Genomic DNA, 22,784 nt, shown 5'->3' on the forward strand with positions numbered 1-22,784 from the left:
CCTCCAGGGTCCCCCGCAAGGAGCCCTGCGCCCTTCCAAGGAGGAGGATGGGCAGGCCCAGGCTTTGTCCCATCCCCAGGGAGCATCAGAGCTCCCCTCTTGCTCCGGCATTTCCGCCGGCAGTGGCAGGAATGTGGTGGCCGCGGGAACAATGCCGGCACCTAGCAGCGGTCACCTCCGTGACAGCACGGGAGCAGCTGCCCAGGCACAGCTCTGCTCCCAAGGAGCCGGCAGGAAGCAGATGGAGATGACACCAGCCGCCATTTCCTGCGGCAGGACGTGCAGGCTTTCTCCTCCACTGCTCCCCTTGCTGGCCCAGCAGGGCCTTGGGCACCACAGGCATCACTGCTCTGGGCTGCCGCAGGCGTGTGCTGCACGCAGGCACCAGTGCCCTGCTGCACCTGGCCAGAGCCAGTGCCATCTCCATCCCGGTGTGGCACATGCCACCACCCACTGTGGGATGGGCACTGGGCTGCAGTGCCAGCACATCAAGGGTGCACCCAGGAGCTCAACCAGCAGGAACCAGTGGCATGGGACCCTCTGCCACTGTCCCCAGCTGTGCCCAGCATGCTCCTGGAGTGGCCTGGGGGAGAGCCCAGCCCTCAGCTGCCCCAGGAGCGAGCCTGGAGCTCCACGACCGTGCAGAACTGCATGAGGGAGGGCAGGTGTGCCCTGCACAGCCCCCAGGCCTTGCACAACAGAAGTTTATTTGGAACGAATAGTTTCCCAATAAATTATGTAATTTAAAAATTTCAAGGGTAAGAAAAAGGCAGAAGGGAGGGGAGCCTGCAGCAGCTCAGCCAGTGCATGGGGACCACAGGGCCACACGACACTCTGGGCTAAGCCCAGGCACTGGTGGGGGCTCTGTCACCACAACCCCTTCCCCTTGGATTTGGCCTCCCTCACCTGAGGCCATGTGGCCCCACAGGCCTTAGTGTTTCAGTGGGACAGGCCACTCTTGCACCCTCAGCCACCAGCCCCAGGGCTGTCCCCTCAGCCAGCTGTGTGTCTCTCACACTGCAGCTCCCTCACACAGCCCCCGCAGCTGCTCCTCTGTTCTCGGAGGAGCATTTGTGGCTCCTTTCACTCCCCCAAAACCTGTACCCTCTGCTAGCACCCCAGGAAGGAGACAATTGACTCCATCTAGTGGCACCTGGTGACCCAGCCTGTCCTACCCCCACACTGTAGGCTGGGCTAGAGGGACAGTGGTCCCATCCTGCTCAAAACACACACCACAGCCCAGGAGGAGCAGAGGGCAGCTCATGGCTCTGCCTGACCCTGGTCACTGCAAGCCACCCACCATCCTGTGTCCTCGGGGGAAGCTGGGGCAGGGAAGGGACAGGAAAATGAGGGCAGAGTGGGGGGTGCAGGGACAGACTTGTCTGCCGAGACCCCGTGTCTTGGGAGGGAGGGGAGAGGGGAAAGGCCATGCTGAAGGGGAGAGGCCGAATGTCCAAACAACCTTCCTGGGTCAGCACAGTCCATAGCACAGTGATGGCATGGTTGTGTGGCAGAGGGTGGCACATGTCCCACAGCAGTCTGGGGTGGTGTACACACCAGCACATGTACCTGGCACTGGAGGGACGCAGTGTGCCACGGCCTCCAAGAGCACCAGCCATCCCCACCCTTCTCTACAGCAGCTCTTAGGAGATAGGGGTGACACAGAGAGAAGCGTGACCTGGGAACTGGTGATACTGCCATGGGACGATGGGTGCTGGCACAGTGCTCGGGTATTGACAGATCCACCTGGCTCCCACAGGGAAGCCGGAGGCTCCAGAGGTGGATGGCAGTGCAATGAGCGTGCAGGTCCTCTGCAGCGTGGGGGTACGGCGTGGCAAGGAGGGGAACCGTCCCTTCCCACTGTAAACACGGCACTTGGAGAGCTTCGAGCCTTTACCCCTCGGAGCTGTCAGAGGCCCAGCTGGAGCGCGGGCCCGGCTCTGGCACATGGCAGGAGTCATTCTTCATCCCCGGTGAGCAGGAAGCTGTAGAGGAAGTTGATGGCACGCTGGCGGTCCTGCTGGGTCTGCCTGGCCATCAGGTTGGGCGGCGGGCGCAGGAGGAGGCTGGAGAACAGGGCAGCTGTGGAGGCAGGTAAAATCAGTCACTGGTAGGGAGCAAAGACCTTGGGAGGTACAGGAAGAGGCTGGGATGGAGCGAGGGCTGCAGAGGAACAACACTCACTGATCATGGTGGCACTGACGTTGTTGTCCTCCGAGTACCTGAGCAGCTCCCGCAGGAAGGACATTAGGTACCGGAACACGTTGCGGTGGCAGCTCGGCAGCTGAAAGATCACCTGCAAGGAAATGGTGTCAGGAAGCTCTCCCACCTCCCACTGCTGCAGCCTCGGCATGGGTGGCACTCTGGGTTCCACAGCAACTTACCCACAGCTGCAGCCCAGTACTGATGGCACTTGTGGGCTGTGGCTCCTGGTGACACTGCTTCAAGGAAAGCTGTGTCACCAGGAGAAAGTCCCCAGTGCCCTGTGGCAGCTTCCTGCTTGTTTCCAGCCAGATCCCAGCTCCCACTGCCCCAAAACTTCCCCCTCTCCTCAGGGACATGCTTGATCTGGCCTGATGCCCCACCAGCTGTTAAGAGCCACCACGCACAGCTCTCCACAAAGGACAGGAATTGTAGCTCTGAGCAGGTGCTCAAGCTCTCTCTAGGACCAGGGGTAGTTTGGCCCCTCCCTGTTCTCCATGTGCTCAGGGTGAGACATGCCTCACTTGGGGTCTTTCTGGAAGAGCTGCCCACTCTCCCAGAGCCACTGCCAGCCCCCAGGCAGGGAGCAGGGCCAGGCAGGCCCAGAGGCATGGCACAGCCCACAGCAGCAGGAGCTGCCCTGAGCCGGCAGCAGCCCCTCACCTGTCGGCACAGCCGGCTGCTGTGGGACCCCTCCAGACACCGCTGGTACAGCTCATAGCAGATCACAGGCTCTGGAAGAGCCTCCAGGAAGATGAGGAGAGCTTCAGCCACAGAGTGATTACTGCCCGCTGGAGTGCTGGGAATCAAGGGTCATGCTGAGCAGAGAGATCCCCTCCCTCCCCAGATGCTCATCTTGCAGGAGGTCACACAAGATCCCTGCCGGTCTAACTTCTCCTCCTCCTCTTTCTCCTCCACTGTCCCCCATTCATGAAAAACCCTGCACTGCATTTCCCACCCTCTGGCTGCACAGAAGCCCCCTGCTCCACTAGCCTCTTCTCCAGACCATGCTCTTCAGTATCCCAGCTCCTGCACTTGGCACAGCCCTGCAGAAGCTTCCAGAGCCCCTGGCTGCTTTGGCCAGCACAGACTGAACTTTGAGAGAGGTTGTGGGGGGACCAAGGGAAGCCCATCCCTGCCAGGAACCCTGCCAGGTAAAGGTGACAGACAAGCTCTCCCAAGAGTGAACTCTCCTAGCAGAGCTGAGATCCATCACGGAAGGATACGGATTGTCTCGGGAATGCTGGTGTCCAGGCAGTCAATGATCTGCTCCAGCTCTTCCTGCATGCCTGGAGTCTGGAACAGGTCCTCCTGTCAAAAACAGCACAGGGATGGAATAAGTCACCTTCCCCACAAAGGCTGAGGCACATGGTGACTCATGGTGACTCCCAGTGAATGGTGAACCCTGGGAGACCCAGCCAGTGCCTTGAGCACAGGCAAAAGCCTTGCCCTGTAAACACCAAACTGGAGCTGATTTCCAGGTGCGTGTGAGGACCCAGGTCACCAGGAGAGCTCCAGCATGGCAGAGGCCCCCTCCCACACCCTCCCTCTCACCTGGTGGAGGGCATGCTTGAATAGGTGGTCCACCAAGAGCCAGATCTCCTTTGGCACCTGCAGCGGCGCCTCTCTTGCTTCCTCACTGTCCAGGGAGCCCATCTGCAGGATGGATTTCTCCTGGGGAGAAAGCACACAAGGGCTCAGGGAAACCTCAGTTCCTTCTGCCTCAGGCCCTTAGTCCCTGGTAGGGAAAGCTGGGGCAGGGGAAGCAGGACCCCGAGGTGCTCTAGCCCTGACTCACTTCCACAGCACCAGCCATTGCCCCACAGGTGCTGGCTCCTCTCCCTTCTGCTGCCCCATGGAACAACCTGCCTGCTCTCTCCAACAGCCCCAGCTCCCTCAGACCCCCAGGAGGTGGCTCTGGCTGCACACGGTGCCCTGGCCCCATCCCAGCTCCCACCCTGCAGCCAACAGAGGCTGGGACCCAGCAAGTCCTTGTGCTGCGGGAGCTGCCCCACTGGGGAGCCCAGCCCCGTCCCCACTGACCCCACACCTTCCCTGACTCGGGGCTGCTCCCAGGGCTCTGCAACTGTCCTGATTCCTGAAGTTTCTTCCTTGATTTTCCCAAGGAGAGCTCTCACTGAGTACAGGCCACCACTGTCACAATTCCTGCTTACTCCTGTGGAGCAGCTGACAAACTCCATGGCTCAGATGTCTCAATCACACCAAGCTTTAACCGGATCCATGGTCTTGACTTGATTTTACTCTCACTTCACGATCACTCACATTCCTGTGACCTCCAAGGAGGAAGCCATGCCCAGCATCCCCAAAGCACCCAGGAACCAGCACAAGCAGGAACACAACCCCGCCACCAGCAGAGGAGTCCACAAGCCACACAGAAAGCACCTCACTCCAGCTGAGGCAACAACTGCCATGGCTGTCCCTGCAGCACACACAGCCCTTGACAGCAGCCAGGGGCAGCTTCCCTGCTATGCCCAAGACACCAAGCTGACACGAGCCCTGGTGGCATGGGCAGTAGCCCCACTTGCCACACAGCACAGCTCTGCCCTGCACAGCACCCCGCCAGTAGATGAGAAGTCATGGCTGCATGGCTGCCTCGCTCAGCCACATGCAAGGTCAGGAAGCAGCCTGTCAGGCAAGAGCATTACAGAATTCCTCTAAGAGGGAAAGAGGGAGAGCTGCAGACCCTCTCCCAGGGCTGTGGACACTCTTCACGGGCTGAGGCTCTTCTACAGAAACCCCCCGTGCCAGGGCATCACTGGAGCCAAGCATTGGAGGAGCCCTTAGCATGACTGGGGGAGCTGTGGAGATCCCCATCCAGGAGATCCCAGGTATTCAGAGAAGAGGAGAAGGGCCGAGGTGCCTCGAGGCAGACGAGAAGGAGGAGCAGGAGCAGGGGGCGGAGGCGGGTGCGCATCGGCCAGGCCCCGAGCGCCCTCTCCTGCTGCGTGTGAGGAAGGGAGCTATGCCACGTCCTTCCCACGGGAAGATGCTCCCAAACATCAAAATTCCTCCCTTCTCCTCTGCCAGGAGGGAGTCTGTGAGATTCATGTGGTTAGACACCCAAGCTCGATCCCCTCTTGGAGAAGGAACATTCCTTCCCTCTCCTGCTGTACTCTGCCACTGTGCTGACAGCCCAGAGAGGAACAATTCCCTCAGACTGGGAAGCTGGTGCAGAACCAGCTTGAACAAGTTACAAATGTCAGAGCCAGCGCAAGGACAGTATGAACACCCACAGCATCTCCCACCTGCTCTCCCAAGGAAGTTTTCCTTGCTTGGCTCCAGCACTGAGCACGGGTGCCAAGGGAAGCAGCGATCCCGCTCGGGCATCGCGGCCATCAGAGCCAGCAGCCCCAGCTCCACTGCTTGAGGAGGCACAGAAACATCCACCTCCCTCGGCCTCCACAGGGACACAACCAGATGGAAGGAGCAAAAGACCTAAGTTTCCTACTCCAGCCCTCTTCTCACGGGAGGAGAGGATGCTGTGGTGAACCCGTCCTTATGGTCAGAGGTATGTCAAAGGCTGCCAATCTTTTTTGGGAATATCCAGCACTGCTGTCAGGATCAGGAGAGTAATTTTTTTCCCCCCAAAGCAAATTTGGTGAGCTTTAACATTGAAGGTGGACTTGGCTCTGGGTGCTTCTCCATGCTCTCATCCAGCCCACAGCTGTGCTAAGAAGCTTTGCTGACAGCTGTCTCAACTCTGTGCTCCCCTCCCCTTCCCTCTGCCACAGAAAACAAGGGAAAAGCTCTCATTCTTTACAAACACACCACTGAGAAGCAGACTGCCACGCAGCAATTGCTTGTGTTACCTTTTCTAAGAAGCTGTCTTCTTCCTGAGAGCAGCAGGAAAGAGAGGAGAGGAAAAGGTATGGTTAAGAGGGAGAAAGCACTCTTGGATTAACTCTTGTGATTAAGCAGAAGCCTAATTTGCATTACAAGAACCCACTGAACACCAGGTCCTTCACACATTTTGCTGACAGAGTCAAAGTTAAACCTGTGGTGAGAGATTTGCCTGCCAATTAACAGCAATCCTGCTCATATGATGCACAGTCTAGTCAGGATTTCTGGAAAGCCCTCCAAGGGGCTTAGACAGCACTGTTCACTGGCCAACAGCCAGGCCATGGGCAGGTGAGAAGTGTCCACCAGGAAGAAGTTCCCTGGTCAGAATCACTGTCCCTATGTTATTCAGCCATCTTCCCTTGTGACCAGGCCAGAGATAAAATCTTCCCTGGGCTAAATCTGTGTTTCTGAGTGTGTGGCAGCTGTGGAGCTCACAGAGCTCCTAAGCAGCTTTCGGTATGATCAGGGAAACGATGGTTTGTGCTCAAACCCGGCTGCTGCTGCTGCAGCCTAAGAGCATTAGCATAGCATGGAGAGGAGTGTGCCAAGCCCTCCGGCAGCACAGCCAAGCCCTCAGCATCCCCAAACAGCCATCCCTGTACAGCCAGGGCCGGCTGGACACTGCTCATGGGTCTGCAGGAGGAAACCGAAGCAACTCGTCCATGCTGAGTCTTGCAGATCGACCTTTCAGGGTAGGAAGAGCCTCAGCACATTCCCACACTGAGCTGGGAGCAGCTGCAGCTCCCATGGCACAGGGACACCAGGAGGAACGAGCATCTCAGGGTCTTCTGTGGCCTCTGCAGTGCCTGCTTCCTCTGGAGCCTCCCTGAGTTCTAACAGAGCCACAACAGACTGTCCTCTTCCCGAGAACAGCTTGCTTCTAACAGGAGCTGGCACGGGTTTCTCTCCTGAGGCACAGGGGGAGGGACACAGTCACAGGTTTGGGAGGGCAAACAGCCACCTGCACATTTTGTAATGGGTGAGTCATCTCCACCTCACCCCACAACCTGAGCCTGGCTGCTCACCTCTCCACAGAATCACGGAGTGGCTTGGGTTGGGAGGGACCTCAAAGCTCATCTCATTCCACTCTCCTGTCATGGGCAGGGACATCTTCCACTATCCCAGGTTGTTCCAAGCCCCTTCCAACCTGGCCTTGGACACTTCCAGGGATTGGGCAGCTCTGGGCAAACAGTGCCAGGGCTTTCCCACCCTCACAGGGAACAATTTCTCCCTAATGTTGAGCCTTCAGCATGATTTGCTCCACAAGACTCACCTGCTCCTGACAGGGGTTCTTCAAGAGGTTTTTTTAAAACCCAAAGTAGTATCCCAAGAAAAAACAGGATGAGACACTAATACTGAAACCCCAAAAGAGAAGTGCTCAAGTGACAGCAGCCAAGTCACTGTCTGCCTCCTGGGAGAACCAGGAGAGCCATTCCCAGACAAAATCCCACTTACCTCAGCCCCTCAGTGACTGGATCTCCAGACCTCCCTCCACTGAAAATGACAGACAAAGTCTAGCCAGGCTGAGGAATAGTTGGATGCAGTGAAGGATGAAGCCATGCAAGTGCAGAAGGTTCTTAATGCACAGACACTGCCAGCCTCACACAGCCTAAGTAGCACCAAAACTCAGGGAACTGCACCCCAGTGCTCCAGCTTGCAGGGCAGGCAGCACCAGCACCACTGACTCAGGCAGTTAAGTGCTCAGCTTGGTCTGATTCCAAGGATTTCTCAGCTCACAGGTAAAATCAGAACCAAAAAACTTAAAATATCCCCCATGTCCATACGGAGAACTGTGTCCCTGTTGCAGACACTGGAGGAGGTGCTCCTGGCTGACTGTTTTGACTGCTTTATTTCTGGATGTTTCACTGAGTAACAGGAGAAGGAAATCTATAGACGGAAGGAGAAGCCGCCTCAATGGACTCAATGGAATCTAACAGTGCATGTCTGTGAGGGTAGAGCCAAGAGTCTGGGCCCTAATTCCACTCTATCAACCAAGAAGCTGGTGCTGAGCTGAAAAGTGCAGATGGAAAAGCAACCAAGGCCAGTGAAATGTTCCTGACTCCTAGAACAAGACTGACTATAACCAAATCCTCAGAAATCTGAGGAGCCTGAAGCCTGGTTCAGTTGCTTGACCTGAGGAGGCAAACAATGTATCTTGCTACCTGCATCCTGCCTAGCCTGATTAGTGTGTTAAAAAGTCAAAATTCTCATATAAAATGGACTTCTCTGTATATTGGACTTGTGTAGGTAGACACCTACAATAAAAGATGGGAACTGGAAGAGGCAAGGAAAGGCACTGGACAACTCCTGAAGGGATGAGAAAATGTGGAAACAATGGGAGTGGAGGCTGGCAAATCTACAAAGGTGGAAAAGCAGCAGCCTACTGGACAAAAAACCCCTCATGTAAGGCTGAGACTGTGAGATAGGAGAGGAAAGGTATCACATGGCAGAGAGACTCAAAGAATGGGGCTGAGCTTTCAGGTGGACAGAAAGAAAGGACTCTCCTGGCTGAACAAGAACGGGGACACAGGAGCTGCTGCACCTCACTGGAACATGGTGAGGAAAGGCAGAAAGGAGAGATGAATGAAACCAGCCTGGAAATCAGAATTACAGCCCCAAAATGGGACAGCCCCAGAAACAGCTGAGAGTACTCAAAAAACAAGAGTTGACTAGGGCACCACTGCACCCTCTCTAACGCATACAGTGAGCTGTGGGAGGAGGAAAATTGATGCTGGGGGCTGGCATAGGCTGGGGAGAGGAACAGTTTGCTGCACCAGAGAGACCTCTCCCTGATGAGCTATCTCTCACCCAAGGCATTATCTCTCACTGTGGTTGGTGTGGGAGGAAATGGCCAGAGAGGCTGCAACATTGCTCATGTGCTGAGCTGTGTCCTTCAGCACCCCATACCACACACTTTCCTTTGCTCCTCCTGCTTCTGCTTGCTCCTTCTTCTGATCAGTGGGAATGTATACAGAAGGAAAAGGCCCCTGAGGCACTCATCATACCAGAAGAAGCCCATATACCTTGGATGAGAGGACCCTAATCACATCTCTTATGACACCGCAGTGCCACCCAGCTGAGCCTGCCAGCACCAGTAACACCAACATGAGGTGCTGGGATCACTTTTTCATCCCATCAAACAATATTTAGAGCCCACTCAGAAAAAAGGCATAAAGCACAGGCTGTCAAAGCCATCGGCTCTGGTAGACAGGAAGAAGAAAAGAGTGACTCTGTGAAGTCACTCATCTCAGAGCCAGCACAGACAACCCGACCTGCAGGTACTGCTCCTGCTTTTGGGGGCAATCAGAAGGGAATCAGGCTTCTCCGGGTTAGAAGAGCTGCATCAGAACTCACCAGGTCTATGAGCTTGGTGACTGGAACTTCTCGGATGGGTCGCTTCATCCGGCACAAAGCCTCAAGTGAGGTGCCAAAGCAGCTGGGCAGGTAGGTCCCACTGATGGTCAGGAAATAGTCCTTCCCTCGGTCCAGGTGCAGGACAAGAATATCCTCAATTTTATCCTCACCAGAGTTCAGGAGGGTGACTGAGTCCTTGCTGACGTACACGTCCAGGGAGATCTCCGTGCCCTCATCTGCAACACACTGGAGTGCTCAAGAACACACAGACACTCTCCAAAAAGGGTGATGGGGACAAACATACAGTGGCAGGGACAAAGGCCACGACAGAAAAGACAAACAGAGAAGACTGATGGCAAGGAAGCTGGGACACAGGAAAGACAGGAAGGACTGAATGGAGATGGGTTGGCAGGGTCTACAGCACTACACTCACCTGGCTCCAGGTAACCTTCACAAGGCTCAGCCCGAAGCCATGGCTTGCAGTAGTGTCTGTCATTGAGCTTTGGGATGAAGGAGAAGTGACAGGTGACCTGCCCATTATTGGTAATCTGGAACTTCTGTTTCTGCAGCTGACGGAATTTCACGTTCTCAAACTCAAACTGCAGAGCAAAAAGAAATCAAGTGATATTAATAGCCAGGATATGGCCCATAGCCAGCCCCCCACAGACTCTGCAGTGGCCTCCTGAGGCTGAGAGGAGCCCACCTAATGCAGAATTCCTCACAGAAGTCCTGCCAAGGAGCCAAGACAACATGTCCTTGCTAACCCAATTCCTGATCATAAGATACAGTTCAATTTTCTATAATCCAGTTCATGGAAACAAAGTCTTTGAAGGAAGTTCTGGCACTTTGAAGGCTGCTGTGTTTGGGCAGTGACAGTGATCCCAGTTTCATCCTCACCTCTCTCCTGCTCAGCTCCAGTGAAGGAAGAAAGTCATTCTCCATCCTGTCCATTATACGAACAATGTCTTCAAACAGCTTCCGATATTTCTGCTCATCCACAACCTTCACCTGTGGGAGACAAAAAACACTCAATGAAACTTCTGACTGCCTTTCACAGAAACTCTCTTGATCATGAGTGAACTGCAGAAGTGAATTATTCCTCTAAGCACTTGCTTCTGTAGCTGCAAGGCTGAGAGAGTTCACACATGTGTGCAGTCCCAAGCTGTGTCTGCAACTTCATGCAGATTTCACCCCTGCAGGTGTTACCAGGGTCTGTCTGGCCACACAACTGGGAGATCACTGGAGGCAACCTCTGTGAGACAGCACTGGCATGCTGCAGCACTTCTCATGATTCTCCAGAGGGAAAGGAGAAAGACTTCTTTAAATAGTCTCAGCCTATTCCATTCCATGCAGGTGAGGCACATATGAAGTGGCGTGTCTGGTTCTGGGCTCCCCAGTACAGGAGAGACATGGAGCCTCTGGAGTGGGGCCAGCAAAAACTACACAGATGCTGAAGCACCTGGAGCATCTCCCTTACAGGGAAAGGCTGAGGGAGCCTGCGGCTGTTCACCCTCAAGAGGAGGCACAGCTGAGAGGGCTCTGTCTTTTCCTGCCTGCAGGGAGGGCTCAGAGCACGGTCCAGGCTCTGCTCTGTGGAGCACAGCAATGGCACAAGAGGCATGGGCAGGAACTGACCCCAAGAGTTTCACCTGAACATGAGGAAGAACTTCTTCACTGTGTGGGTGACAGAGCACTGAAATGGATTTACCAGAGAGACTGTGAAATCTCCCTCAGTGGAAAGAGTCCAAAACTGCCTGGACACAATCCTCTGCCATGTGCTCTGGGATGGCCCTGCTGGAGCAGGGAGATGGGACCCAACAACCCACTGCAGTCCCTTCCAACCTGACCTATTCTGTGACCTGAGCCACCCAGGGAGCAGGAGGTAGCAAAAATGGACACAGAGTGTCCCCATTTGCTGCACCAAAAAAACTGAATTTGCTGTCACTCTCCACTGAAGACATCCAGGTGTGAACCAGATGACACATCTGACGCAGCACAGGTACAGCCAGGTCCAGGCTGCTGCTGTCTCTGTGTGGAGGAGGGAACAGCAGGACTCACCTATTCCAGTGCTGCCAGATGCAGCACCCCCACAGCAGGCACACCTCAGTTGGGTTCATGTGTCCTCTTGCAACAGCCTTAGCAGAGATGCCCTGACTCTGTCACCGCCTCCCACAGGAATGCCTGGAATGCCTGGCAGTGCTGGGATCCTGCCCCAACAAACACAGAAACCTACCCCGATGCAGAACAGGGCGCTGACAGGCTTGTGGTCACTGGTCTTGAGGTCCATGTGACTGCAGTACCGGAGCTGACTGACGTTCCCTCCTCTCCAAAGGATCCTATCACACCACGCTGGCACACGACACTTCCCACTACAAAGAAAAACAGGTTACCAGGGGAATCCAACAATCCTATCAAGCCATCCAAGCTGTTCCTCTTCGCAACAAGGCAGTTCCCTCCACCCACATCATCACAGCAGTGATGGGATGATCTCCTATCACGTACCCCAACCTGAATTCTGGGTTTTTTGCTGCTCTCTCCCCCTTTCCCAATACAGCAGATAAAACTCCCATCCTTTCCAGCACCAGGAAACAACCCTCAGTCAAGCCCATTTCCACAGCCTGAACCCATGTGTGCTGTGACCCAAGCTGCATGACTTTCTTGTGCTGCCAGACCCTTCTGCCCACAATCCAACCCATCGCTTATTGTTTCCATTATGGAAAGTCTACTCAGTGGTTACTATTGTGTTGTGAAGCCTGAATCCTGGGTTATCCTTTTTCAGATGAACTAACGTGATGATTCATAAACATGGCAAGTCAAGTTCAATCACTACATGGTTTGAAAGTTCTTCTTGGGAGTTTCTCCCTTTGGAGCAGCCCCTGCAAAAGATGCAGCCATGTCTGTGGGAGGCACCAAGCAGGAACCACAGCTGCTATCACAGTGCAGCCACCCTGTGGGTGTGCAAGTCAGGGGACAGGGTGACTCAGACAGCCTGTTTTCTTAGCTCTTCAATTCCTTTTTTATACTGTTTGCCTGTCCCTGGTAATAGAAAAAGCCCCTAGTGCAGGGTCACCTGAGCTCACACTTCACCTGCCTTCATCCAGTGGGATCAGCAGCTACAGAGGTTTAAGGGATGTGCCTGGTCAACGTACACAGGGGCTGCTTATTGCAGAAAGCAGGAAAGAAAGGAAGGCCAAACATAACACTGACAGCTATGCACACTTCTAAGAAGTAGGAAATCAAATTTTGTGAGAAAATGTGTTTCATGTCATAGGTAAATACACCCAGTTGCAGCAATGTACCTGGAGTCCCAGCGATCTGTTTTAGAATCATATTTATACGTGGGGATGAATTTAATATCTCCTTCCATGAAATCTGCGAATGCTTTCTTCTGAGTGCGCTGAATATTCAGCTAAAGCAGAAAAAGAAAGTTTTAAAAAGGAAAAAAAAAACCAACAAACCAAACCCAAGAAACCCTCCCTTGCCACAACAGTGTTAGAGAGCAGATCTACAGGCAGAGCAACCGTGGCCTGTGGCCATACTGTGGGATTCACAGACACCCCCAAACTGCCTCTCAGACCTCACACCTTTAACACACAAGTGGAAAGTTTTCCAAACAGACCAAGTACAAATGGGAATGGTACTGCTCACCAGACCATGCAGGCAGCATCAAGCACAAGTTAAGGAAAATATTAATGGCTTAAGATTGTCATCATTAATTGTTCCCCACCAATCATTTTAGCAAGAGCCTCCAAGATTGCACTTGCCTGACAACCTGACACCACCCTCCTTTGCTCCTTTCCTCTTCTGAAAAACCCCCTGGATGTTTTCCTCACTAAGACCTAAGCTACAGCTGTTTCCTGAACAAAGCTCTGTAGTACAGCAAAAATGAGCTACAGAGGACAACCAACCAAATTTACTGTTAAACTGCCAGAGGTGATATTGCACCACTGCTGTTCATGTTTCCTGGTACAACCCTTCCCTGAAAGGCACCTGCCAACCACCTTCCGTGTGCTGCAGGGAAGTGCCGAGCAGGGAAGGCCACAGCACAGAATTCAGGTCAAACTGGCTGAGCAGATTTGGACTCCAAATCAATACCTCTATCACAACACAGATCACAGCAGCTTTTGTTGCTGTTACGAATGCCTGTGTTCAGCTTGTAGTTTGTATTTAAGAGAGAATTCCTGCACTGAGACACAGACACACTTACACAGTGACTGCCTGAGTTACCCCAGTATGGACAATCTGGTTTTGTTTAGGGGGATGTTGCAACCAGCACACTCAGAGCTCTGTCAGGGTCCAGTGTCTATGAATGTGTCCAGACCCTTATTGCAGCGTGCCATGGAATTATGTAGGTTGGAAAAGCCCTCCAAAACCATTGACTTCAACTGTTCCTCCAGCACTCTCAAGGCCCCAGCTAATCTATGTCCCCACGTGCGACCTCTACATGTCTGTTAAGTCCCTCCAGGAATGGGGACATCACTGCCCTGGGCAGTCTGTGCCATGGCTGGACAGCATTTTCCATTAAAAATTTTTCCCTAATATCCAACCCAAACCTCTCCTGGCACAACTTGAAGCCATTTCCTCTTGTCCTGCCAGTTGTTACCTGTGAGAAGAGACCAGCCCTGACCTGGCTGCACTGTCCTCTCAGGGAATTGTAGAGATCAAGAAGGTCCCCCTGAGCCTTCTTTTCTCCAGGCTGAGCTTCCCTAGCTGCTCCTCATCAGATTTGTGCTCCAGCCCCTTCCCCAGTTTCATATCTGCCAGCTCCTCCCTAGCAGAGGCACGTCCCAAACCAAGATGACCTCCCAGGGATGGGGCGAATGTGAGTGAGTTCACTGACCTGGTCATAAGTCAGCAGTTTCTGAAGTTCGTTCTTGCTGATGAGATTCTTCACTTCACTGGCATCCAGCAGACACAGCCTGTAGTTCAGGTCTCCCAGCCAGATAACAACACTGCAAACAAAGGTACACATACAATCATGGAATGGTCTGGTTTGGAAATGATCTTAAACCTCATCTTGCTCCAGTCCCCTGCCATGGGCAGGGACACCTTCCACTATCCCAGGTTGCTCCAAGCCCTGTCCAACCTGGCCTGTAAGAACTCCAGGAATGGGGCAGGCACAGCTTCTCCGGGCATCCTGTGCCTGGGCCTCACCACCCTCACAGAAAGAATTTTGGGAGCAGATCAGCAGTTAACAGCTCCCCTTTTAAAACCACATTAAAGCTGACACACGTGGAAGACAAAATGGATACATTAAAGACTGAGTCCAACAGCAGAAATTTCTAGTGACAGCAGATCCTACAGCACTAAGTCAATTTCCTTTGGAATTCCCCAAAGATTGAAAACTTGGTTTAGTAGAACATAATGTGTTTGTCTCAGCCTGAAAAATAAGCCAGGGAACAGCACTGACTATCTAAAGAAGCAAGACCAGTGTTCACAAAAAATCCAGCTGGTATTGAGGCTCTTCTCATGTTAAGAAGAGGGCCATGGTGGAGCTCATTAAGCAGAGCCAGCCTGTTAGCCAGCAGGACATGTGAGGCATTTGTATCTGCAGGGTTATCCCTCATGTACACCCTGCTTTTACCTGTTGGTTTTTCACTGCCTTTCCTTCAACCAGAGCAGGCCACTGCTGCACCACCCAGTGAGCCAAGACCCCTCTGCCACACAATTAGCAGGAGCAAATTTAGGTTCCTGGAGGTTACAACCTTTTGGACATTGTTTCCCATCCCTGCCATCAGCCACACCTCACCAGCACACGCTCACACCCTGCTCCTCTCCAGGCTTCCAAGCAGGCTGACAGTCTTCTTGCTATCAGCAGCTAAAGAAGCACTCATGGGACTCACTCTTTACTCTATAAAGGTTTCATTTAAAGATTAAAATTTAAACCCCTTGCTAGTACCAAAGCTCTTCCTGTTTATAGCCAAACATTTCCATTAGTGGATTATCAAGGATAATCAAATATTTGAAGGTTTTTTTCTGTACTAATCCACTCTACATTTTTAGTTTTTAAATGGTTTAAGTATTAATTACAGAAGTACCAACCATTTGTATTCTGTTTAGGCCTGCTGAAAAGCAAGTTATACAGCAATGCAAGGAGAGGGACACTGGGCACAGGTGCATAAGGCAATGCAACAAGGAGGTGACCAGTTTGTCTGCAGGAACTGCAGCACACCACAGCACTTGGGATTTCAAATTACTTTATTAAGCCAGAAAACTTATCTGCATGAAACCTCCTGTTGCTGCAGTTTTGACTTGTACCCACTGCCAAAGGGTACAACTCACTCGTGCTTCATGATGTTGAGCTCGGACAGGCAGTCTGAGCTGGGGATCAGGAAGCTCATCCGGGCACAGATGTCCTTGTAGTCCTGGTTTCGACGCTCAAAGTCCTCCACGTGGGCAGCCAGGTGGGAGTTGACGATACAGAACGTGGTGTTGTGGAACATGAACCTGATGGCCACACCACCCTTGTTGCCCTAGGGACAGGAGGGACCAGTGGGGTTGGGGTGGGTGGCAGGTGAGGGGACTGGGATGGCACAGGTGAACCAAAACAGACTGTGCCACTTCTTGCATGGATACAGGGAAGCAACAAGCTGGCCTTGGTGACTCACCATCTTTCCCATGACTCCTGTGCCCACAGACTCTGTCACAATCTCTCTGATATTGCTCAGATGATCTTTCTTAGCAAATATGAGCAACATCATCCCAACCAGGCGGACCATTTGCACCTGCAAAAATAAACAGGATCCTGAATTCCCAGAGAGGCAGTGGGAATGCAGTTCTGATCTGCTCTGCCTGATGCTCTGCTGCTCTGGCTCTCCCTGTTCCTCATGTTCTCAACTCAATCCGTAATTGCAACAACAGAACCCAAAGGGTCTCTTGTCCTGAACAGCATGGTTCTTAGGGTCCATCTGTCACCCCCAAGGAGCTGTCAGCAGTGCTGAGCCCACTGCATTCCCTACTCTGGTCCCTCCCTACAACAGGGTGGGCAAAGAGAAACAGAATAAATGCCCAGCGAGTTTGTCACTCAGGTCTCAGCCCTTGCTGTGCTCTAACCAGCAGAAGCAGAGAAGCCCCTGAGTGCTCCAGCCAGGCCCAGAGCTGGGGCTGTCCTGAGGCTGCAGATGCAGTGGGAGTCAGAGCCCACCCTGGCTTCCTGCAGACTCCAGCGCAGAGGGGAATGGACAGCGATGCTCCTATTTCCCTAAGGCAGATGTGCCTGATGCACGGGGTAGCAAAAGGCATCTCTGAGCTACACAGACTGACTCATTATCCAGAAATACTTGTTCCCTAAAGCCAAGGGCCTCTCTGGATCTGAGCAGTTATCTGCTCCCACAGAGCTCAGCCCACAGAGGCTAACACCGTGCTCATGTGCCCTGTACCAGTGGGGATCTCTGCTGATCTTTCAGGTGTGCTAAGCCAACACCGCCCAGTTTGTGACCTTCCTGCACCTCCAAAAGAGTGGTATCACCCCTCTGAAACAGTGACATCACCATTCTGAAACAGTGACAAGGCCTCACCTGTGTGAGCACAGTCTGCATGCTCGCCTCTGTTTCGCACAGAAACATTCACGTGTGTTGGGATTAAGTCTATGGAGTGAGGAAAGAAGCTGAGAGCAGAGAATTTGGCTGCAAGGGCCCAGCACCCGGTCTGCTTTGCAGGAGCAGAATTTGCAAGCGAGCACAAGCCTTACCTACAGCTTCAGCTACTTCCACCTCCTGCACTGCCCCAGCCATATCCTGCACTCTCCCGTTCACTAAGGTGGGAGAAATTCTCCCAAAACTAAAGCACAGCAAAGGGAGAGGGAGTAAGAGCTTCTCTGCAGTTCAGGCCCTGACTCCTACCTCCCTTGATAGGTCTCACTTCAGCAAAAGACTCCATTCCCTGTTTCATTTCCTGTAACACCTGCTCGGAAACAGCAGTATGGGGTGTGACAGCAAACACACAGGTTAAGGAAGAAAGGGAAACCCATTCATGTATTCAGGACTGGTCCCTGCAGCAGAATGGTTTGTCACAGCAGAGATAAAACCAATGTCTTGCTTTAAACCAGCCAGAACGAAGTCCTGCTGCCACAGCTGAAACAATTCTGACTCAAGGCAGCAGCATCTGGAAGATTTCACTTCATAAATCATCCCATACCTTCAGAGAAAAGCTATTTGTTTAATTTACCAGCTCAGGACACACCTGGCTTCTATAGTACAGGATGAGAAGGGAATATAGGTAGAGAATTTGAACCTGCTGCTTCTCTTACACCTACCTCCTATATGATAAAGGTACTGTGGTCCCCACCTTTATGCATTTCTACTTCAAAGCACAATATTTCCTACAACTGTGGTGCAGAAGCAGACTCTCCAGATTTAACTTGACACATGCCCAGGCATGCACATGCCCAGTATCACCCTTGGTTTCTCCAAGCCTTGCTCCTTGGACAGGAAGGAAAATGGAAGCCCTTTTCCTTTTTCCTTCCCATCATGCCAGCTCCATGACAAGCCCCCATGCCACTGAGCAGAACTCACTTTCTTGTATTTGGCCTTAGGGTGCAGGGACCTCTCCACAGCAGACAGCCACTCCTGTTCCTTTGTAGAATCAAGGTAGAAAAAAGCCTCCGTGCTGAGGTCCAGCTCCTGGAACCTGGAAACCCAAGAGCTTAGCACCTCCAGCCTTCCTGCACATCCCCCTCTTGCTACGGGAATGTGAAACCTCCAGCAACAGCCCTTGGAGGAACAGCTCCTTTTAGCCACATGCTAAGTAAAGCAGTAGAATTTCCACATAGAGAGAAAGCATAGAATTCCCCCATGCCTTTGAGATCCTACCCCAAGCCCCCAGCAATCCTTTCCCTGAGAAACACCACTTTAGGCAGAGGACAACAAGCAGATACCTCCAGGAAAATCTATTATGTCATGCTAGCTTTGTTCAACCTGGTCCTCTGCCTCGTCTGACGGCCTTCTGCCCTCAAACGGCCCCTGTGTGACACAGCTCAGCTCTGTGCAGCCTCTGAGAGCATGACAGGAACCCAAACCCAACCCAGCCCTCCTGGATCCCCTCCAGCTGCTCACCCAATGCAGTAGAAGTCCGGAGGCTCCATGTCATATACCAGCCACGGGGTCAAGAAGCTGTCAGGAGACTGTCCATTCACATTCCAAGTTCCCACAAAGAACCTACAACACAAAAGCAGCCGAGCTGTTAGGAAACACAATAAAAACCACAGCAGCACAGCAGTGTTCTGGCTGGAAGCATGCACTGTGAGCTGACCCTGCATGGGGCAATGACTGCCGTGGGGGAACTGGAAGTCACAGAATCACTGAAGTTGGAAAAGACCTCCAGGATCATCGAGTCCACACTGTGCCCAATCCCCACCTTGTCACCCAGCCCAGAACACTCAGTGCTGTGTCCAGGCACTCCTTGCACATCTCCAGGGATGGGGACTCCACCACCTCCCTGAGCAGCCCTTTCCAATGCCTGACCACCTTTTCCATGAAGAAATTCCTCCTGGTGTCCAACCTGAACCTTCCTGCTGCAGTTTAAGGCCATCTCCTCTCATATTCTCCTTTGCTCCCTGGGAGCAGAGCCCGACCCCCCTGGCTGCCCCCTCCTGTCAGGGAGGTGGGAGAAGGTCCCCCTGAGCCTCCTCTTCTCAAGGCTGAGGCTTCCCTGCTCCCTCAACCATTCCTCAAAAATTCTCCCAGGCTTGGCTCACTCCCAGTGACACTCCTTTTGGAGTAAGGCATTCCACCAGCAAACATCTGGCTCTTTTAACATCATGTCACGAGGGGCAACACCATAACACTATGGTGGGACATCTGTCTTCACTCTTTCCGCCCACCTGCTCCAGCTCACGAGATGTGACATACACAGAGAGAAGACAAAAGGAGCAGCTGCCCCATGGGCAAGAGACTTTTGGGTGTACCATCCTCACTGGCCACCTGAGCTGCAACCCATCACCAGCTGCCAGGGTCCAATCCTGGGTGACATCCAAGCCCAAAGGAGAGATCCCACAGCTCTGTCCTTCTCTCCCAGGTCTCACCTGAAGTTGTGGAGGTTGATGTAGGCTTTCTCCCTCTTGGCCAGCACATGCTTGATGAGCCCCTCTCTCTGCCCCGACTGTGTGCTGGGCAAAAACATCTTGCGCATTGTGTTGGTCACCTTGGGCTGGTCTCTGGATGTGCCTTCTCTCTCTCGGTGAAATCTAGGAAGGAAGCAAGAGCAGCACTAGAACTAGTTCTGCTGTCTAGGAAGAAAAGTAAAAAAGGGAACAGATCCCTTACGTTACTTACTGCTTATTCTGAGGGACAGGAGGAGGTGGGGGCTCCCGTCGAGATCCTGTCTGATGGTTCTGCATGTTCCTTTTCTCTTCTAGGCTCAGGGTGTTGAAGTCATCCTCAAATCCCAGAGCTCCTGTAGTGAACAATCCAAGAAAAACACCCTGAGAAACAATCTGAAACAGCTCAGATCAAGAAGGAAAAAAATGTAACTCCACAGAAAGCAAAAAACCAAAAGACAGTAGGAATACATCAACTGTGTGACTCTGGAAATGGGAGAAAGGGGCACTAACCACAAGGCAAGGCAGGAAGGAGCTTAACATGCACAAACCAAGGGTGAAAATAGCACTCAGGAAGGAATTAACAGACAACGAAGCACAGCCAGACCCAGCTCCTACCCCGGGCAGCCCAGCACTGCACAGGCCCCAGAGCAATGCCAACTGTACCTGGAGATAGACCTGTGAGGCTCTTCTCCACCTGATGCCAAATGGCTGAGTCCTTAGGTTCAGGAAGAGATGATTTCAGGTGCGCTGGAAAATAACCCATCCCTGTCAGAAACTGCTGGCAGAGGATTTCACACGCACAGGAGCAATTCTGCTCACCTTCCTGTATGCTCTGCACTTCTGACAGGAATCCCAAGCAGCGCTCCTCGTCAGGGATCTCGAAGAGCCGCTCCGGTGCCTCGTCACCCTGAATCCTGACCTTGCAGCCTGCTTCAAACACACTCACTGAGTCAGCCCAGGCTGGCTCAGTCCCCAGGCTTCCCACCCAGCTTCTGGGTGTTGTTTGTGATGGAAACCTGCACCTAAGTTACCCTCCCTGCGCTTCTGAGGTCCCCCCACCCTGCTTGGGGTATCCCCAGCACATTCTCCTGGCTTTAGGAATCCTCCCCACTGCAGTTTTGCAGAGAAAAGCTCTAAAAGCAGGAAGAAAAATTGCAGACATTTTGACCATTTGCATTTCAAACCTCATCTATCATGACAACTGAGTGTCTGACAGAGCCAGATGACAATGTCAGAGGGAAAACCATCCCTGTTTGAGCAGAGGACAAACACAGAGCCTGGGGGGAAGACTGGAAGGCGAAACAAGCAGCAGTGGCTGTTCCCTGACAGGATCTTTAGCTACACCACTGCCCTTATGAAACTTACTGTTTGTAGCTATATCAATCAGCAGAGTTTCTTCTGCCTCTAGAAAAGAGAAAGCCAGGATCAGTAGAGCTGATGCTGGATGCTGCAGTAATTGAGGACTTCTATAATTACACTGCCTGCTACAGCCATGAGAGTCCTGACAGAAACAAAGAGCTCTAATTTACATCTGTACATTCCTAACGGTTCTGGCAGAAAGAGCCTGGACAGTCACCTCCCAACAGGTGTCCCAGGGAGATTCCCACCACACAGTTCTCACACACTTGCACGGTTTTTCCCCATCAGTGCAGCTAGTTTGGGAAAGACGAACTTGACAAGGAACTTCAGGGCTTCTCTACAGAGCAAGACCAGGGGCAGAACATCCCTGAACTTCACACAAGGGAAGGAGCAAATTCAGAAAAAAAGGACTTTTACTCCTCACAAGGACTCGCCCCAGGACCAATTGTTGCTATTTAAGTTCTTCCAAGACAAGGCCTAAAGCCCTTCCTCATCCAACAGGTGGGATGCTGAGAGCTTGCTAGACCTTAGGAAGTTTAGATGCAAACACGCAGGAAAAGGCAACAGCTCCCAACTCTTGGCATGGCAGAGAAGTCTGAGAGACAGACACCAAATGCCAGACTCTGCAACCAGGTTCTGTACGTGTTGGCTCTGTGTGATGCCAAGCCCACCGCACACTGGAGCCAGCCAAGCTCCTCACAAGTGCATGTTGACATGGAATGACAACCTGTTTGGATGAGGAACAAGGGGATGCCATCAAATGGGACTTGCCGTTTCACAGGGAAAAGATTAAATCTGCTGTGGCTCAGGAGACAGGTCAGGAAACACCATTAAATTTAAGGTTTGTGGATGAACAGCAGGAGATTCTCAGCCTTCCCCCCAGCAGTCAGTACCTTGCACACATTTAAAACGGCTATTGATGGGAATATAATCCGGATCAGAGTTTTCTTTCTCCTGGGAGCGAATAACGACCCTGCAGACAGAGGGAAGGCTTGTAAAAACCCAGCCGCAACGCACACAAACGGGAGCTGTGTGTACAGAGACAGTGTTTGATTTTTATCACTAAGCTTCTGGGGCAGGAGGAAAAAGGCAACGAAGGTGAGACCGTGGATACCCCGGCGGAGAAGTAAGAGCTACTGAACCCTCCCTGCCACGGGGCAGGTCCAGCACCGGAGTGGCAGCGGCTCTGGTTGCCGGAGGAGCATCGGGGAGCCGAGAAGGCACCTCCGGAGCGCCGGTCCCGCGGGTCCCGGCCCGCAGGGTGAGGGGAGCCCGCCGTGATCCCGACAGTCACGACGGCTGTGGCAGCTCGGCGAAGAACCGAGCGGTGCCCGGGCACGGCGCGTCCTGCCCCAGTCCCGCCGCGGCGGCACCAACCGAGGCGAGCCGGGCCCCGCCGCGCTCGCACTCACCCGTAGCGGCCGGCCCGCCGCTCCAGGCCGAGCACGCACGGCTCCCGCCGCCCGGCCCGCACCTCCGCGCCGGCAACGCTCTGCGCCGCAGTTAAGAAAACCTCCGGTCACCGGCCTGCCCCGCCCCACCGCCGCCCCCCGCCCGCCCGGCCCCCGCGCGCGGTGGATACGAGCAGGCCGCAGCCCGCGGCGCGCGCCTCCATGGCAGCGCTCGGTCTCCCGGCGACTCCGCGCTGGGCACGGGCACGGGCGCGGAGCAGAGCGGCGCCCGCCGCCGCCGCCGCGCCCTCTGCTGGCGGGAGGCCCCCACCGCCCGTGCCCGTGACGTGCACCGATTGCGCGGCAGGAACTGGGAGCGCACCGGGGGCGGGGGGACTTGTGGATCTGCCGGGTTCCCCCTGGATGTCCCGCACCTCGTTTCCCACCGCGCGGCAGGAAAAGCACCGGCCGGGACCGGCGCTGACCCGGTATTGCTCCAAACCGGGAGGAGGCGTGCCGGGAGGAGGTGCGGGCAGCGCTCCGCTCCACCCATCCCTTTGCTCCCGCCCCCGGCGTTG

The 22,784-nt window shown here is 53.6% G+C and overlaps 1 protein-coding gene across 8 annotated transcripts; it reads right to left on the reverse strand.

The window, feature by feature from the left end:
* Nucleotides 1-690: 690 nt before the first annotated feature.
* On the reverse strand, nucleotides 691-22,774 carry OCRL (OCRL inositol polyphosphate-5-phosphatase). Of its 8 annotated transcripts, none has more exons than XM_064427350.1 (24): nucleotides 22,398-22,582; nucleotides 22,228-22,307; nucleotides 21,709-21,788; nucleotides 20,822-20,860; nucleotides 20,276-20,383; nucleotides 20,120-20,203; nucleotides 19,689-19,809; nucleotides 19,439-19,600; nucleotides 18,471-18,572; nucleotides 17,931-18,045; nucleotides 16,026-16,142; nucleotides 15,700-15,890; nucleotides 14,258-14,369; nucleotides 12,717-12,826; nucleotides 11,651-11,786; nucleotides 10,315-10,425; nucleotides 9,851-10,016; nucleotides 9,418-9,653; nucleotides 6,033-6,056; nucleotides 3,757-3,876; nucleotides 3,429-3,513; nucleotides 2,866-2,993; nucleotides 2,185-2,296; nucleotides 691-2,107 (listed from the first exon to the last, which is right to left on the reverse strand). In XM_064427350.1, the coding sequence occupies exons 1-24, from the start codon at nucleotides 22,428-22,430 to the stop codon at nucleotides 1,965-1,967; spliced, it is 2,715 nt and encodes a 904-aa protein (XP_064283420.1). In that variant the 5' UTR covers nucleotides 22,431-22,582; the 3' UTR covers nucleotides 691-1,964. The 8 variants fall into 8 exon arrangements, with proteins under 8 accessions (XP_064283420.1, XP_064283419.1, XP_064283418.1 ...); XM_064427349.1 differs by having other exon boundaries at nucleotides 20,276-20,386; XM_064427348.1 differs by lacking the exons at nucleotides 22,228-22,307; nucleotides 22,398-22,582 and adding an exon at nucleotides 22,641-22,774.
* Nucleotides 22,775-22,784: the final 10 nt, after the last annotated feature.

Source organism: Passer domesticus, chromosome 7, assembly GCF_036417665.1.
Source record: "Passer domesticus isolate bPasDom1 chromosome 7, bPasDom1.hap1, whole genome shotgun sequence".
NCBI classification, from domain to species: domain Eukaryota; kingdom Metazoa; phylum Chordata; class Aves; order Passeriformes; family Passeridae; genus Passer; species Passer domesticus.